General features: G+C 33.5%; 1 protein-coding gene and 1 long non-coding RNA gene across 6 annotated transcripts in view; one reads left to right on the top strand and one right to left on the bottom strand.

Annotated features, from left to right (window-relative positions):
• LOC129939889 (insulin-like receptor) overlaps window positions 1-17,854 on the top strand; it is a 153,415-nt gene that overhangs the window by 125,071 nt on the left and 10,490 nt on the right. For all 5 annotated transcript variants that reach the window (XM_056048073.1, XM_056048072.1, XM_056048075.1 and 2 more), the window contains exon 4: window positions 17,385-17,809. In XM_056048073.1, the coding sequence (XP_055904048.1) occupies window positions 17,385-17,809 (425 nt within the window). The remainder of the gene's footprint in view (window positions 1-17,384; window positions 17,810-17,854) is intronic.
• LOC129939891 (uncharacterized) lies at window positions 2,159-2,610 on the bottom strand. The gene is made up of 3 exons (XR_008780580.1): window positions 2,474-2,610; window positions 2,323-2,403; window positions 2,159-2,253 (listed from the first exon to the last, which is right to left on the bottom strand). It is a non-coding gene; the product is annotated as an uncharacterized LOC129939891 (long non-coding RNA).

The following is a 17,854-nucleotide window of genomic DNA, read 5'->3' on the forward strand; positions in this document are numbered from 1 at the left end:
ACTTAAGTGACAACAAAAATAGTCAGTACAGGCCTTCTGGGCAAGCTTTTCCAAAGCAGTGGAGCTTGATGTACCCTCTTCACACTACTTCGGGAAAAATTTAACTAAACTAATTTATCGAGGCACTGACATTTCTTAAAGAATTGTTGTTCCAATTCTTCGCAAAAAGTTGTATGGCCTTGGTATCCCACCCCGTGCTATATTGTCAATACAATCGTGCGCTACATCTCAACCGCTTTTGGGTTTTGAAGGTTGAACTTGAAAAAGCGAGACGCTTATGCAAGCCACTGCAATCAGAGTAAGAGGCAAACTGTACTATTTTTTTTTGTTGAAATTAGTATATCCCATTAACATATTTTTTATTAATTTTGTGCTTGGTAAACATACTAAAATAATTTTCAATAAGAAAAAAAGCGTCAAAAATTACACACCTTAAATATAACCCTTACTATTTCGATCAAAAGATTAAAGAAAAATATGAACTAACTGCAATCAAATGATTGGGAGTGTGAATGCTTACTGCATAAAAAGATTGTAAACAACAAAATACCAACATCAAAAGTTGTTTTTAAGACCAAAGTCCGTTTTGAAACATTTTCAATTTTCTTAATATTTATGACTTCTATTGCTTTATGGTCGTTATAATAAAACCAGTAGGTACAAACATTACATTACATACACGTATAGCTTAGGCGTTATGTTTATCTAACAAAAATGCGTGTAGAGAATTCTTTGGACTCCCTGCGATTTTATAAGCTGGTTGCTGGTACGTAGAGTTGTCGGTATATTTAGTAAATAATAATAATAAAAAAAAAAAAATTTAATTGTGATAACATCAAGTGTATCATTGTGGACACAAAGTATTCTTAAGTAGGTACTTTTATATAGAACTTGAAATGAAAATAAAGTAACAAATACAAGTGTGTAACAGGAAATTCCATATGTCTGACCGCAAGTCAGACCCAGACAATTCCATGCAAAATGAAGCCCTCTCTCATTGACGTCGGTCGGCATCGACGGCAATGGCGGTGGCTACGGCGAATGGTGGTGTTAGTGTCGGTCGTCTTCATAGTCATGAGCTATAAGATTTGTAGACTCAAATTAATGTATGTGGTCTTATTATTCTTACAGTATATATATAAATTTGTTCCACACCCACTCTTGGTCTTTCTATTTCCCTATACTAAGCCTGCAAAGCTCTGATGGTAAAGAAGTAAGAGGAAATGTCATCAATGGTTGAATGTTAAGTAAGTGGTATCGAATTGGAGGAGCAGTCGCCATCATCGCATCACCTTCGTCGCATTGGCTGCCACCAAAAAGCATTGAAAAATGAGTACCGACGTCGACATAGTACCTACTTTCAACATTTTTATGGAGGGCACTGCAGGAGGCAAGCATTGGCGCCATTTAAGGTTTTATGATAGGTATTTTCCTACATATATGTGTTGCTATTTCTTAAACTTATATTGCACTTAAAGAAAACAAAAAAAAAAAGACTCGGTCTTAGTGGTTTTCATTTCAATAGAAAATCACAACACTAGTTGTGTGGTGTGAATTATGCACATATGTATGTACATGAGAATTCCCAGTAGGAAATTTCAAAAAACTCATCGGTGAATCACGAACTTATTCCTTGGTGAATGGAAGCTACACCCCATGAAAACATGGTGAAAACATCAGTGAAATTAACATGGGGATTGGATTGGCGTTCACCAAGTTGTGAATTTCATGGTGACTGTTCAGTGAGGAAATCACCAAGCAAGTGCATTTGGTGTATTCCAAAGTGAATTGTAGTTGATGAAAAATACCACGAATTCACACCGGGGAAATCACTGGGTTAGTGGAGTTGCTGATATACTTGTGTACTTTACATTGGTGAAAAATGTGATGAATGTTCACCAAGGAATTCACTTTGCAAAATTGAACGCCTTTTTCATAAATGAATATTGACCAGTGGTTTCCTTAGGGAAGCCAATGTAACTCATTCACTAATGCAAATTGACCTGGTGAAAAATTTCGTGAATGTGCATAAATGAAGTCAATCGTGTTTTTATTATCGAATTATTTTTTACTCATACCTAAATCTTTGGATACAAATATTTAAAAAAAAAACAGTCATGTAAATTTTTATGATTTTATTGAAAAAAAAAAAAAAAATGCTGCCAATGTGCAGATCCCATTTTTTAGCTGCTCCGTGGTGACACACAAACGTTTAATGTCCGCTCTCATTTCGTCTATCATATCTTGTTGATTCTATACAAAATGTAAAGCAGATACATATATAGAAATTTAATTTAATAAAATAATAATAGTTATAATTACCGTTTTCTTAAAAATCCGCCTTGGCTGCTTTGTGGGTGAAAATTCAATGGAGTCCATTGCCGACTGTTTAGATCCGGAAGCCTTTAGAAAAAGAGCAAAAAAATAGGACTAGATAATTGTAGAAAGGGATTTGTTATTTAAATAAAATTACCTGAATATTTTCCTTGTCCATTTGAACACAATTACCTACCAATTTACCTAAATATTCACTTATTTACGCTTATAATTTATTTTCTAAACTCTTTTTAATAATTTTAAGCTTTACTCACTTGTTGACACTATGAACAATGGAATTCAACTGAAAAACAGTTTCTTGAAAAAACAACAATGCTTTCAAAACAAATCACTTACCCCGAACACTGTGCGTTGTTGTTGGAAATAACTTTGTTTCTAAGCAAACCAGGCTGAGGAGCGCGAATCGAAGTTTTATGATATGTAAAAAACCCGAACATTGCAATCCTTCAACCATGCGTCGCCATCACCGTCGGTCGTTGTTGTTGGAAATAACTTTGTTTCTCGAAGCAAACCAGGCTGACGAACGGGAACTGCAATTTTTTATTGTATGTAAAAAACCCGAGCATTGAAATTCTAAAACTGAAGCCAATCTCCGTATTATTCAGTGGCAGGTAGAGAAGAAAAAGGCAAATATAAACAAAAACAAAACACCCATCTCGTGCTTCATATCGGGAATGAAATATTTTACAAGGAAAAAGATAGGGTGGATTGTATAATCATAGGAAAAACGCAATGCCTTTCAGTAAGGATTTCATTGCATGCTATTCCTCAATGATTCGAGTAGCTGATTTCCTTGGCGATTTCACACAAAATTTTCATTGGTGAGCAAATTTCCTACTGGGTTGGTGCTGCATCGAGGGCAATCCACACTCAAACGAAACAAAGCGTAAGCGAATTATAATAGGGTTATCGTGATATCGAGACCGACATTTTCAATACTTTTTTTAAAGTAATTTTTTTTTATTTACCTATTGCGGTTTCTATTCTGATATAAAGACACCCAAACGCGCTAGTTCTAATGGAACTCAGTAAAAGTGACTGATGTTTGGGTATTCCAAACTCAAGGAACAAGGTTGAGGATCTTTTAAGTTTTGAGATTATCGGATTCAGGTTTGAGTTCAACTCAAAAGTTCACCACACCAAACTTTATGAATTGTTTTTTAACTAAGTGGATCAACTAAATTTGATGTTTTATCCTCTAGATCTAGGTATTTGTAGATCTTTTCATATGAATTGATGTATAAAGTAATTTTTGAGTCAACCTATTACACTGGTCAGCAAAATTAAGCTTTTCTTTTGCCCTAACAAACTAAACATTTCTTTTTCAAAGAACTTTTTTGTCCTGATTGAGAATATGACCTCTCTGTATTAGGTCAGGTTTTCGATATATGTATACCGTTTTAAAACTGTAAAAACAAAATAATGCAGTATTAAAAACACAGTTTTTAACAAAAAATTGATAAAAATTTTCCACAGTACAAAACTATATCCTTCAGTTTTTGGCAATTTTTACAAGTAAGGCTTGAAAGTTTCAATTGACTCTATATGAAGTTTTGAAAAATCATGAATGTTACGCTTTTTAAGTTTTAAAAAATACGTAATAGAGCTAATTTATTGTACTGATGTAAACAAATAAATGGAGAAACAATTGTTTTCAACGTATTTGTTTTAATACGCATATTTCAAAAACTTGCTTAATAGGCCTAATAACTAATGAGAATGTTTTGAAAACCAAATGAGATTCTCGAAATTTTTAAAGGAAATATTGAAGCTAGCGTTTAATGGTAAAAAGTTTCTATATGTGTAATATAGTAGGTATCTACATATATGCGTTAAATTGGTCAGGAGTCATAAATAAATGATAAATACAAAATAAATTGGGTGGCGCAACAGTCCGTTTGAGAGCTAGGGCCTAGTGACTGACAACTCTCAACCATTCCTGTGTGCGAATTACTCTTAGAGATTTTGTCAATTCCTTGCAAGTGGCAGTCCCCGCGGAAAAAACTTTAGGTGGCACAGGCTGGGATCGAACCCAAGACCTCTCGCATGACAGTCCTTCATGATAAATAAATAACTCAGTAAGAATTTGTTAAATCAACGATCTCCTCCGAATGCATTATTTTTTTATAAAGGGTGTTTTTAGTCATGTGGTTGTCAAGTAGAAATAAATGTTATGGCAAACAACCTATCTTTATTTTTTGGGCAATTGCCGAGGCTGGCTCGAATCAATTGTAGCTGAGAGGTTCGATTTTCGACTACTTTCAGAACAAATTGGGGCCGTACGTCAACAATAACACGCCAAATATTCTCTTCCAAGATGTCAATCCTCTCGGGTTTATCTACAGCTTCACATAACCCCAAACAAAAATAGTCCATCCGCAGGTCCACAACACATAATGCACTCACGAAAAGTTTCATTCGATAAATTGACGCATACATTGTTCAGGAGTTAGTCAATTGAATATGAAGCTGAGGTTAAATGAAGTGACAGCTGTCAAAAAAATAACTAGATACGACACATCTTAAAAAAAAACATCCTTTAGTAGCCACTGTTTTTAAAACAAACACTTGACAAAGACCGTTCATTGAGGTTGATTAATTTGGACTTTGTTAAATTTATTTAAACTTTTTTATCTATAACTTAATACTACCTCAGCCAAATTCTACAGGGCTTATTTTACCTTTAATTTCAATCAATTGGCCTTGTCAATTGTATATTTTTAGTTAATCTGTGTAACCACATAGATTAAATCAAAACAAAACAAACTATCTCAATTGTTCTGCCTTTAAGTTAGAGGGTTTTGACTGTTTGTTTTTGTTATTGACAACTTGAATGCTTTTTATATTTCAACGCAAGTTGTGCCCTTGTTTGTTTTAATTGCCTTCACAATAAGAACATGCAATTCATTCATTCATCCATTCATTCATTCGTTGGTGTATAATGTACAACATGAACCCTTTGATTGTTCATTTCGTTCTCATGCTAATAAATATGTGTAAGTGGCACATGTGCAAATGTATTGTTGTTATGAAGTTGTAAACAACTTTGCAATGGACGCATGCAATTTCATCATTAAATGCGTAATTTGTTTACAGTCATATATTAACAATTTTGTTGTTTCATATTCTGGAACAAATAATACGAGCAAGAAAATAAAAATAAATATTGTAATTGCCAATAAAATGTGGACAATTCATTAAACAAAACTTGAACTTGTTTATTTTTGCGTAAAGAAAGCAATGACATATCTACCTTATTAACCTTAATAATCTGGTCCTTACCATTAAACTAATTTAGAATTTTATTATTATAAAGCTAACTTCCCCGTTAAACACATCATTAATTAATTAAAACCAACATCTGGCAATTTATGTTTCTAGATTTCTCAGAATTTTTTCGGGAATAAAAAATAAGCAGAATGGTTTACTTAAAATTTAAATTAGATTTATATTTCTTTTTTCTTATTTTTTATTGTCCGATAGATAATAACTAAGAAATTGAAATATTTTTCAAAGCAAAAACAAGAAAAGAATTCGATTTTCGTCATTACACCTCTAGGAACGTATCAGAAAAGTATCAACTTTGTGGTTTCACAGCGAAACCACTGTTTAAGATATTCTCAATGCGCTTCTGCAAAAATTATTCTGTTTATCAGGTGCTTTTTGGTAGCAAGTGGCACTTTGCCCGAAATATTGGCTTGTAATTCTGTTTCTAACAGACGACGTTTAGTTTGAGTTAAAACTTTCATATACAGTCCAAGATTATCTTCAATGATGTCTCCTGATAAGTCTTTTTCTCAAAACGTAATTTTTGTATTAAATTTAATTTTTCTTCACTGGAATGCTTTGTAATTTTGTAGAATGAATTAACTAAGTCATGTTGCTATTTGTGAAAAATGCATTTTAGTGAACATGCATGAAAAACCATTTTTCCATGAAAAGGGCAACAAATTCATTGTTGAACAAAATGATCGGAACGCAACTCCGCTCTAAATGTCAAATAATATAGTTAAATTGTGATAAAATTGGTTATTGTGACAAGAGTCTTAAACCTAAGCATTTTTCAGTTATGAGTTGGACCAATATTAGTTTTCTCTCGAAATAAATGAAACGAATAATAAGAAAGGACCCAACAAGTGACAAAAGCCCCTACCGGTAAGGGGGGTTACTTACTTACTTACTTAAGGTGGCGCTACAGTTCTGTGTGAACTAGGGCCTCACCCAACAAACTTCTCCATCTAGCTCGGTCCCTAGCTAGATGTCTCCAGTTTCGTACTCCAAGTTGGGTGAGGTCACCTTCCACTTGTGCGCGCCACATGATCCGCGGTCTTCCTCTACTGCGCTGTCCTGTGGGTGCGGATTCGAAGACTTTCCGGGCCGGAGCATTGGTTTCCATGCGCTCTACGTGACCCAGCCATCTTAGTCGTTGGACTTTTACCCTTCTGGCTAAGTCTACGTCGCTGTACATCCCGTACAGCTCGTCGTTCCATCTTCTCCTCCACTCCCCTTCGATGCATACAGGACCATAGATCACACGAAGAACTTTTCTCTCGGACCGACCCAAGGTGCTTTCATATGCTTTTTTCATAGTCTATGCTTCTGCACCGTATAGCAGGACGGGGATGATAACGGTCTTATATAGCAACACTTTGGTCCCTCGAGAGAGGACTTTACCACTCAATTGCTTTCTTAGTCCAAAGAAACAGCGGTTAGCAAGAGTTATTCTGCGTTTGATCTCAGCGTTGGTGTTGTTTTCTGCGTTTACAGCGGAGCCTAGGTAGACGCAGTCCTTGACTACCTCAAAGTTACGTCTGTCGATGGTGACGTTTTGACCAAGACGTCGGTGTTGTTGTATGTCCTTTCTAGACGACATCATGTACTTTGTTTTGCCCCCATTAACCGTTAAACCCATTTTTGCCGCCTCTGCCTCAATACTCACAAAAGCCCCTTTGACATCACGCTGAGTTCTTCCGATTATGTCAATGTCATCAGCATATGCCAGTAATTGGACAGACTTTTGAAAGATAGTGCCTCTAGTGTTGACGTGTGAGCTCTGCACTATTCTTTCAAGCACGATGTTAAAAAAATCGCATGACAGCGCATCACCTTGTCTAAAATCTTTTTTGACATCGAAAGGTTCTGTTAAGTTGTTTCCAACCTTTATTGAGCAGCGTAAATTCTCCATGGCCATCCTGCACAAACGGACGAGTTTCGCAGGGATGCCAAAACTAGACATGGCTTTATACAGCTCGTCCCTGTAGATGCTGTCATATGCGGCCTTGAAATCGATGAAAAGATGGTGGGTGTCGATTTGGTGTTCTTGAGTTTTTTCCAGGATCTGCCGTAATGTGAATATTTGATCAACTGTGGACTTTCCTCGTCCAATACCACACTGATAAGAACCTATCAGGTTGTTGACGATGGGCTTTAGAAGTTCACATATTACAGCAGAGAAGGTTTTATAAGCGATGTTAAGTAGACTTATTCCTCTATAGTTGGTGCAGTTTAGAGGATCTCCTTTTTTCAGGATCGGGCAAACAATACTGAGGTTCCATTCATCGGGCATGCTTTCTTCCCACCATATCTTACAGATAAGTTGGTACATGCTCCTAACCAACTTTTCTCCAGCTGCTTTAAAGAGCTCGGCATTCAAGCCATCCGCTCCAGCGGCTTTATTAGACTTCAACTTAGATATGGCATTCTTTACTTCGTCTAATTGGGGAAGACGGGATTGTTGGCTTTCGTCGTCTATATTGAATGGATCATCCTTCCTGACAGCGGAATTCAGCTCTTCGTCGCCGTTATACAGTCTGCAGAAGTGGTCCTTTCATATCCTCAGCATTGACTGCGGTTCCACTATGATGTTTCCATTTTCGTAAGGGGGGTTGGATACGATTTTTTCTACTAAAATAATATAAATGACAAAATTAAAAAATGCGAGATTTTTTGATACTGATTTAAAAAAAAAAGAAGAAATTTCGTTACAAGAGATTTTAGTTTGTGGTCAATCGTACCGCTCCCTACCAACAATCAAATTTAAAGTGGACTTTAAAATTTGGGGAAAATTACCATATTTTGTAAGAATCACAAATAATAAACCTTAAATGTTAAGTCCAAGATTCCATAGCAATTTTACACAAATTTTAACATCAACATTGAATTTGATTTATTAGTAAGGTTCAAAGATTCATATTTATGTATCAAAAATTGAGATGAAATATGAAACTTGCTGAGTTTAAATCAAGTTGAAAACTATTATTCATCGAATGCAAATTTCTTAGCATCCAAGTTCGTTAAACAAACTACACTGAAATTCTATTGAAATCAAAACCAAGATCAAATTCCATATTGAATTAAAATTGCGTCATTCAAGAAAATACAAGTAATTTGCCAAAAACGTAAAAGGTCTTTGAATACATTTTGTAGGTCAACTGCTTATCTCGAGATTAATTTAAATAACAGAAATTCCAAATATTTTCCCATGAGAAAGCTCGAAACATTATATCTATCTAACTATTGCATCAATTAAAATCTTCAAGACATCTTTAAAGCCAAACTCACTGAGTAATAGCATCACTATCTATGTAAACTAAAAAGGTAAATGAATGCCATTCAAAATGTTCACAATAAACAAATGACCGCATATAATCGAAATTATAAAAATGTAGGGTAGGTTATAGGTATGTTAAGTATTTTATATAGATCCAGTATTTCTTTTTTTTTATTTTGTTAATTTGTTACATATAGAGGGCGTGTCAAATTTTCAACCGGACTTAATCTTTTACTAAATAAAATAAAAGATTAAACGTAAAATAAAAATTAAAATAACTCTAGTTGGCTATAATGTGCTGATGGAATGTAGTATAACTTGTTTACCGTTCGCTGCCAATAGCCACCAATGAATGTATATAGATAACTGTATGTAGCTTATATGCAAAACATGGCGTTCATTTGTTGTTTGTCTCAATCAGACATCAGAATCGTTTTAAATCAAAACAACACAACACATTTATATCAATATCAATATCATGCGCACCTTTGGTATGCGCCAATCAAATACGCATGACGACAACTCAAAAAATTCCCGGTCTGATTTTAATCGTCGTCGCTTGCCGTATTAGAAATCACACGCCCGGTAATGTTTTATAATCGTGTGCAGTAAGAATACAATGCAAAAGGGAAAACAAATAGCAAGGCAAATAATAATAATATAATTGCTGTTTTTGTTTGTCTGACGATTAATTTCATATGTCACGTGTTTCGAATTAAAAAAATTGAATGAACACAAAACAATAAATTGAAAAGTGAATCGGAAATTGTCATTATTATTTAGTTATAAGAGAAATATAATTACTTACCTGCTTTTTAAAAAAAAAATATTGTTGTTCCCTTCATTGTTTTTTATCGACGTTGTTACTTTATGACCAAAATACACCTCACACAGCACACAGTGTGCTAGAATGCATTGAAAGTTTGTTTTAAATTGACTTGTTTGTTTGATTCTTTCAAAGTCAATCTCCAATATTTCCGATCAATCATTCAGAGTAAACGTCAAACATGTGAATGGGATTTAGACAGTTTCCTTTTTTTAACAAGAACTTTTTGAATGATTGATCAACAGTCGTCTTAAAATAAGTAAACATGGTCAGGGTGAAATCGGAATTTGAAAGTTCATTAAACAATAACTAACAGCTCATGTCAACTTATAACTGTAAAATTAGACTAAAATTTTATTCACCCTTTTCTCGACCACTCCAAAGACGAGACTGTAGGTCGTGTTTTCGGCTTAGGGTGAAACTCACTTACTTAAAAACATACATGCATATAAAAAAAAACTATCCAACTATAACTTTTAAAAAACTATGGTGCAAAATTTTAAATAGTTTTCCTTCAAGCAATAAAACCCACTTTAGTTAAATAAGTTCTGTGATTTAAAAAGTCTTGTTTAAATTTTTCTTAATTTTAAAGACTTCAAACAACTCCTATAACCAATGAAGGTTTTCAACGTGACGTAATGGGTTAGGTTGTAGTGCATTCCATTGTAGATCGAGAGGCCCCGGTTCAAATTCGGGAATACCTTTTGCAAATTTAGATTTTTTTCCTTGGTTTTTCTTAACTCACCTTCAGTCAATTTACCTATCCAGCTATGACGACGAACGACAATTTTGTGAACAAAAAATCATTAGCAGCGAATTGGTTGTTCAACGCCGCCGGTCGACCGAATGCAAGTTTTTCCAAATATTGTTCAGGGTTATCCATTTTGTCGTTTCAACAGTAAACATAAACAAAACACCTATAAATAATTTTTTTTTCATGATATTTCTATTTTACTACAAAGTTTTAACGTTAACATTATGTGTGGAACATTAAATCATCCAACGCAAATTGTTGCAAGCATCGATTCTTTTGGGGTAATTTCAGACCACTTTTTGACACATATTCTCAGTCATAACTTGACGTATGTTGTTTTTTAACTGTTCCAAAGTTAGAGGTTTATCTATATAAACACGATCTTTCCTTTAGCCCCACAAACAAAATTCCAGCTGTGTCAAATCGCATGATCTTGGGGGCCAGTTGATATCGTTACGACGAGAAATTACGCGGCCAGGAAATGTTTCTTGCAATAAAGCTATGTTCGCACCATCTTGTTGAAAACACATATTCTCCAAGTATCCAATGTTCTTTGCCGCTGAAGAAAATTTTGTTCAAAAAATAGCCATCCACCGCCTATTCTTCAAGCACCCATTCGACGTATTTACGACGTTTTGAATTGTCACCTGGCTTCAGTTGTTGTGTGAGTTAGACTTCATATGGATGATGGATGTAGGTGTAGTTCCAAATGCAAAATATGACAAAATGTGCGTAAGACAGTCCTTATTGCAGAGAACGACGAGAAATCGACACATTTAGGTCTTTGGCAACACTTTCACTTACAGTAGTAGTATTTTTTGTGGTACGAGCAAAACGCTGATGCACAGGCCTTACAATATCTGTAACCAATCAAGTCTCTTCACAATTTAGCCAATTTGTGTAGAAAGTCGACTTCGAATTTAAAAATGATTTAAAGAAGGTTTTAAATGTTCGAAAATGTGCGTCTATTTAAATATTTAATTCACATTTTTCTTAACATAATGAGTGTTTTGTGCTGACTGTGCCAATAGTATTTTGAAATATTTTCGTTTAAAATCTTACTGTTAAGACATTCAAATCTGAAATACCACTTCTGCAAATATTGTAACATTTCTTTCCCATTTTCAATTTAAGTTGTTCCAACGTTTTGTTTTTGTCGCGCCAGAACGTCATGAGAAAAATCTTAATATCTATTCCATACGATGAATAATAATTAATATACTCGTATTTTGTTGTTTTGTTTTCCATTTTTTTTTTTCATTTTTAGTAACTTGACACTTAGCGTGTGCAATATGCGTCTACAAATCAGACAATAATAAATTCTTTGCACTTATTTTACTGGGAATGTTTTTATTTAACATATTCTTAATCTGAAGTTTATTAAACTAGTAATTTTACAAGATGCAAGCGTATTTTTGTTGGAATGCAAGAATCATAAAAGACGTCAGGTTTTGGTGACTTACATGAGAGAGCGGAAATAGCTATTATTAGTTTTCATCATTGAAATTAATCATTGACATTTTTTTGCGAAAGGTTGGTTATAGCAGTTTTTAAAAATGTCTACCTTTGGAATAAATGTTCCTTATAGTAATCGAACCAAAAAAAAATGTTTTATTAGAAATTCGGTTAATTTCTCAAAAACAAAAATTCATACCTGGATATTTTGCATTGCTCATCAGTAAAACCCGTTAAAAGATCCATAGAAACATTTTTGCGTATTGGTATTTGAATGATAGCTATAATTAAAAGTTCAGTTTTGTGTAGAATGTCTATTTATTTGTTAACACAGGTTTGCTTCGAAAATCGGACTTTTTACTGACAGGATGTTTTAGATCAAGATACGATCAACAAAACCGATCAAGATCTAAGCTAGGACTTCAAACACTCACAAATTTGTGACACATCCCCAAGAAGAAGGCGTGTCTAAACATCTTCTAGTCCAATTTAATTCCAAATATATTTAACTAAGTCAATTGAAAGCAGACAAATTATTTATTTATACAACGCTCTGCTCTGTTCTGACACTAGGCCTACAACACGGGTTGGTTTGAAAATTTCTGAATGAAAATACAGCATATAATTCATTTATTTACATCCTCTGAATGAAAATAAAAAAAATAATAATAACGATTAAATCTACACTCCCAACACCGTCGAATACATTAATCTTATCATATTCGATTTTATTTCATTTTTGTTGTTGTTTTTGTTATTATTTATTCGTTTATTTTTATGCATTGTGTCACAGCGCTTAATGTAAACAGGATGCAGGCTTGTTTTTTTTTCGTTCTTAATCAAAGCCCCAAGGTTCCTCTATATCAGACCGTCGCGTCGCGTCGCTACGTTGTGGTGGCGGCACTGCGACGCCTGACATGACGTTCTCAACATTATATTGAAGTCACCCCTCACCCTCTCTCCCAATAAAAAACATTCATACGTATCTTATATGGCATAAGGTTCATTCTTCGATCATAACATATCAAAAAATAAAATGTATGTTCTTTCTTTTAAATGAGAGTCTTATGGTTTATTGTGATGTGAATGTATATTTTGTTTTGTATTTTACTTTTTTGTTTACACATTTTTCGTTTTGAATTCATACAATTTTCGTCCTAAAAAAATAAAGTCAAGAGCCCCCAAGTACTGATGTGTCATTCTACTCAATAAAAGTTCGAACACAAATTATAAACAAAAATAAAAAGTAAACATTATAATATATAAGGATATAAATGAAGTCTGAAGATTAAATGAATGAAATGAAATAAAGTACACAACTTCGATACCAGTTACTCCTCAATATAAATGAAGTTTTATTATCGTTATAGTAAAACATTGTGTATTCTTGGTGATATCACTTATAGCCCAACATCTCATCGAACTGAAGGTTTAAGGTACGTTTACACTTTACAAGGGCATTACCAATATTAAACCGCTCAACACACATTTATACTAATAAACTCCTCTTTAACTAATTAGACTTCTGTTACATTTTCTACTACATTAGCTTAAAATTATTTAAAAAAAATTATCTTTTAAAATTAATTCCGACGATTAATTTATTAAAGACATAAACATCTTGGCAAAATTTGACAATGCAAAGCTTTTTCATACTACAGGTAAAATTTTTGTATTGACGTCGTTCAATATGCCGATCTACTACTTTTCAAAATTTAATTTTGTCAGCCATAAGTATAAATTGGTGGACACAAAATATTGCCATCAACAAAACTCTTTTACCCTGACAAATATGTTTTTTTCTTTTGCTGTCAAAATGACAGTGGAACGGTAGAGTTATATTTAAACGGGCGTTTATAGTTTATTTTCCCACCCATAAAATGTTAACGGCGACTTTGTTCTGAACCATTAAGTGTTTTTTCGGAATGGTGAAATATTTAGCACCCAGTTAAATGTCATAATGACATAATGTCCGATTTCATAAACAAACACTAAAAGCACTTTTATCTAAAAGCTTTTTAAATTTTATCAGGCCTTTAAATTTGTTCAGTTTCACCAAGCTAAAAATGGGAAATTTCAGGGATATTTTTGTTAAAATAGAGTTCTCCTCACAACCCTGTAAAAAGAAAACCTCTTTTTTTTCTTTCTATTAAGTGAATTATGTGAGAAAAAATGAGAAAGAATTATATGTTAAATTAAATGACAAGAATCTCAAAATTCAACAGAGTAAACAAATCAAAAACAAACGTTTGACTAATCGTGTGGCTTGGACGGTGGCGTATAACTATATATGATGTTCTTCTTCGTCAGATGAAGATGACGAATCTAATATTCGAATTAAAAATTAAAATCATAAAAATAATATTAAATAGTAATGCAATGTTGAATTGGTTAACCTATTCATTCCGTATCTAAAAATATTGAGAATAAACATTTTACGAAGTAAAACATCAGCTGTCAACCTGTCATTTTCGTTTTTTAATGACACTTTTAAAATTTAATGAGCCAAAAACGGGCATTTAGTTTTAAAAGGGGTTTAAAAGCTTATTTACTTTAAAAACGCTTGGTAAAACCAAAATATCCCATTTTACAGTTTAAAATCTTGTTAAATGTTTAAAAGTTGTTTATGAAATTGGGCATTAGTGTGCTTTAATTTTGATTATTGGTAAAATGTACCCGATTGGACGTAATTAAGCATAAGAAATGACCCTTACAATATTTAAAAAAAAAAAACAAAAACTTGCCAAGTTCTTAACAATAATGATAGATGTCAAAACTAACTCACTTTTATAAATTATATTTTTTTCTTAAATGACATATCAAGCCAAATGTAAGTGAATAGTGATTTTTAAGTTCGGTTTTCTAAACTGCTGTTTTCGTTTAAGGGCTCATCTTATTTTACGGCATGGACTGCTATCAAATTGATATTGGACTTTAGGTGAGCAATTGAAACAAAAAGTTAAGACTTTTTCTTTTTGTATTGATAGTAGTTAATTTAATGGTTTTACATGGGTAGAGTGTACCCCGTAAATTTCAATTTCGGTCGTTTTTGAGATACTATAGAGGAAAACAAATTTAAAGTTTCAAGTCCGCTAAAAACTATGAAAATCCCAACTTACACTCAATCGTCGATTCCCGGTACATAGAGTATTCCTTTCTCTTCGTCTTGAAGTCAATTCTGGTTTGTTTAACTAACAGAACAGAACGTTCGATATGCTTAGCGTGTCTTCGGGTCAGTATGAACAATACTTTTGTTTTTGGTATTAAAGGTGGCTTGTCGATTGGTTGAACTCATACTTAGCTTCTGCATTACTCCTTTAACGCCAACTGTCTTTGCCTTCTCGAAAAAATTGATGTTGATGGTTTTCATCTGAAGAACATTTGTGAACATACGTTGGCCAAACTTCATATCCACTATTCTGGATGACGGGCGTTGGATAGCTTATCCGCAGAATTTTTTAGTTTCTTAAATAAATCGTATCAGTAAGTTTACCTTATCTTTTTTCACCGATTCCTTTATTTGTAGTTTTCTTTTTCTTTTCTACGTTCTTACTACAGTATCTCCATACAATTAAGCATCTAGAATCTAGATACCTTCATACATATCTCGAAAAATTAATTTGATTATTCATCATATGTAAGCTCAACATTCCACTCCAATGTGAATTGCGATAGGATGTGAAAACAGTTAAGACCAAACCATATAGCGTATGAAAATGACTTCTTTTTGACAAGTGTTTATTTTCAGCCCAAGATGCCAGGAAGGATATTGAAGTCTCAGACCCAACTTAAAAATTAAATGAAAAACTTTAAACAAAAATAATATTGTACCTACATGAACCATCACAAATGGACTAATATTCAAACTGACAAATGTTATTACTCATTCAAATTATTAAGCTACGCATAGCTATTTCAAGACTCATGTCATCAAGCTTATTATTTGTTTGTCTATAAAATCCACCGCGTTGTAACCATTACCAATTGTTACAAATAAGAAAAATGCTCACTAGACTGGCACAATCCGACTTACACTCCTCTGCTAAAGGCTCTTAAGAATACAGAAACATTCAAAATATTATCGTTACCTACGCGGCTTGGTACTGAAAAGGCGTCAGCGGCGGGCACGGCGGTAAGAGCATACCACATATCTATAAGCTTCATGCAATTATGAAGCGCTTTATGCCATTCCACCCGCCTTGGAAATGGCTTTTTTCCATTAACATTATTTTACTGTTACTGTCCGTGACGTGTTGTTTGTGATGCATTCCACATGCAACTATAGCGTATATATAAAAATTATGGTTGACTGCAGCTATAGTGTGTTGTGATGTAAAGAATAAAAGGTTCGTGTCACTTCAAAAATTGAGTGCAAACCTACAAAATTAACTCGGAATTTCTATAGGTTTCGCATGAATTATTAACACTAATCTATCGTCAGCAATTGCTTGTTATTTACATTAGAAATGCATTTAGAGGTGTCAAAAATGATATGTAATATAATTTTGGTTTTATATAGGCTTAAAATTACTTAAATGTGTTATGACAAGGGTTTCAATAAATAAATTTATAAATGAGACCGTTTACCAATCTTTAAATGACAAAATTGGCATCAATTGTATTCATATAAATTATTGGCATTTGACACCTTGACACCTGTTAAACTTAGCTGTCATTGAAAATGTCATAATAATAGTTGAATGTTTGCCATTTCGCATAATTGTTTGCCTAGAAATGTGAACAAAATTGGAAATAATGGAAGCGTTACTCGAAATGTGTCTTCGGTTGCGTATTTCTTTGAAGATCCCAATGGGCAAAATGTTACAAAAAGCTACAGAACACTAGCCATCCGGGGAAGTTTTCTCGCCGAGTATCCTGGCGACGACGTCAATTAGCTATTATGCTTTAGTAGGGTTAAATTTTGTCTGTGGGAACATGCAAAAGACAGTGTTTAGTGATCAAAAATCAGCATTTCTCAACTTTTTTCTTAAACATAGTCCGAAATGTGCGAAAAAGTAGTGAAAAAATTACCTTAAATAACCGCATGCTGCGAATCTTCCCCAGGCAGCTATTTCAATGATATAGTTTTTCACAATAATTGGAAAAGTCCAATCTTTATAATGAAATAAAAGGTTCATCAAAAATATACCGCTCCGTGTTTTTTAGCTTTACCCCCATAACCAAAATATAAATCACCCTAAACAGCTTCATTAAAGTGGTGGTTCTAAAGTTTGTCATTTGTGAATAATTAAGACATTTAATTGATTTGTTATACAGCTCAAACACAATTTACTCCAAAAGTAACTCCGTACCTGACAATAGTCGCACACAATAATGGTTGTGAATTATAAGTCTCTAGACCCTAGTTCTCAAAAGACTGTTGCGCCACCTAATTTATTTCTTTATTATCATTATTTTCTAAGTGTACCAATATTTTTTTTTTCTTTTTTATCTTTTTCCAGTATGCAAGTCTCGAGACATTAGGAATTCGGTCAGTGAATTTTATCGTCTAGAGAATTGCACCGTTATCGAAGGATTTCTACTTATTTCGCTTATTGAAGGACACAATCATTCAGCCTATGAAAAATATTCATTCCCTTTGTTAACTGAAGTTACCGAATTTGTTATGATCTATCGTGTAAATGGACTGCGAACACTAAGCACATTATTTCCCAACTTAAGTATTATTCGTGGCAAGGAACTCTTCGAAGGATTTGCTTTGATACTTTATGAGAATACGCATTTAGAGGACGTTGGATTGGTTTCATTGACAACAATTGCTAGAGGTGCCATACGAATGGAAAAAAATCCAGCCTTATGTTTTGTGGAGACAATTGATTGGACAAGAATAACTGTTAATATGACAAATGATCAGAATTTCTTTTGGGTAAGTACAATAATAAAATAAGTAAATTTAATCATACTTATAAAT

Source organism: Eupeodes corollae, chromosome 1 (genome assembly GCF_945859685.1).
Source record: "Eupeodes corollae chromosome 1, idEupCoro1.1, whole genome shotgun sequence".
Lineage (NCBI taxonomy): Eukaryota > Metazoa > Arthropoda > Insecta > Diptera > Syrphidae > Eupeodes > Eupeodes corollae.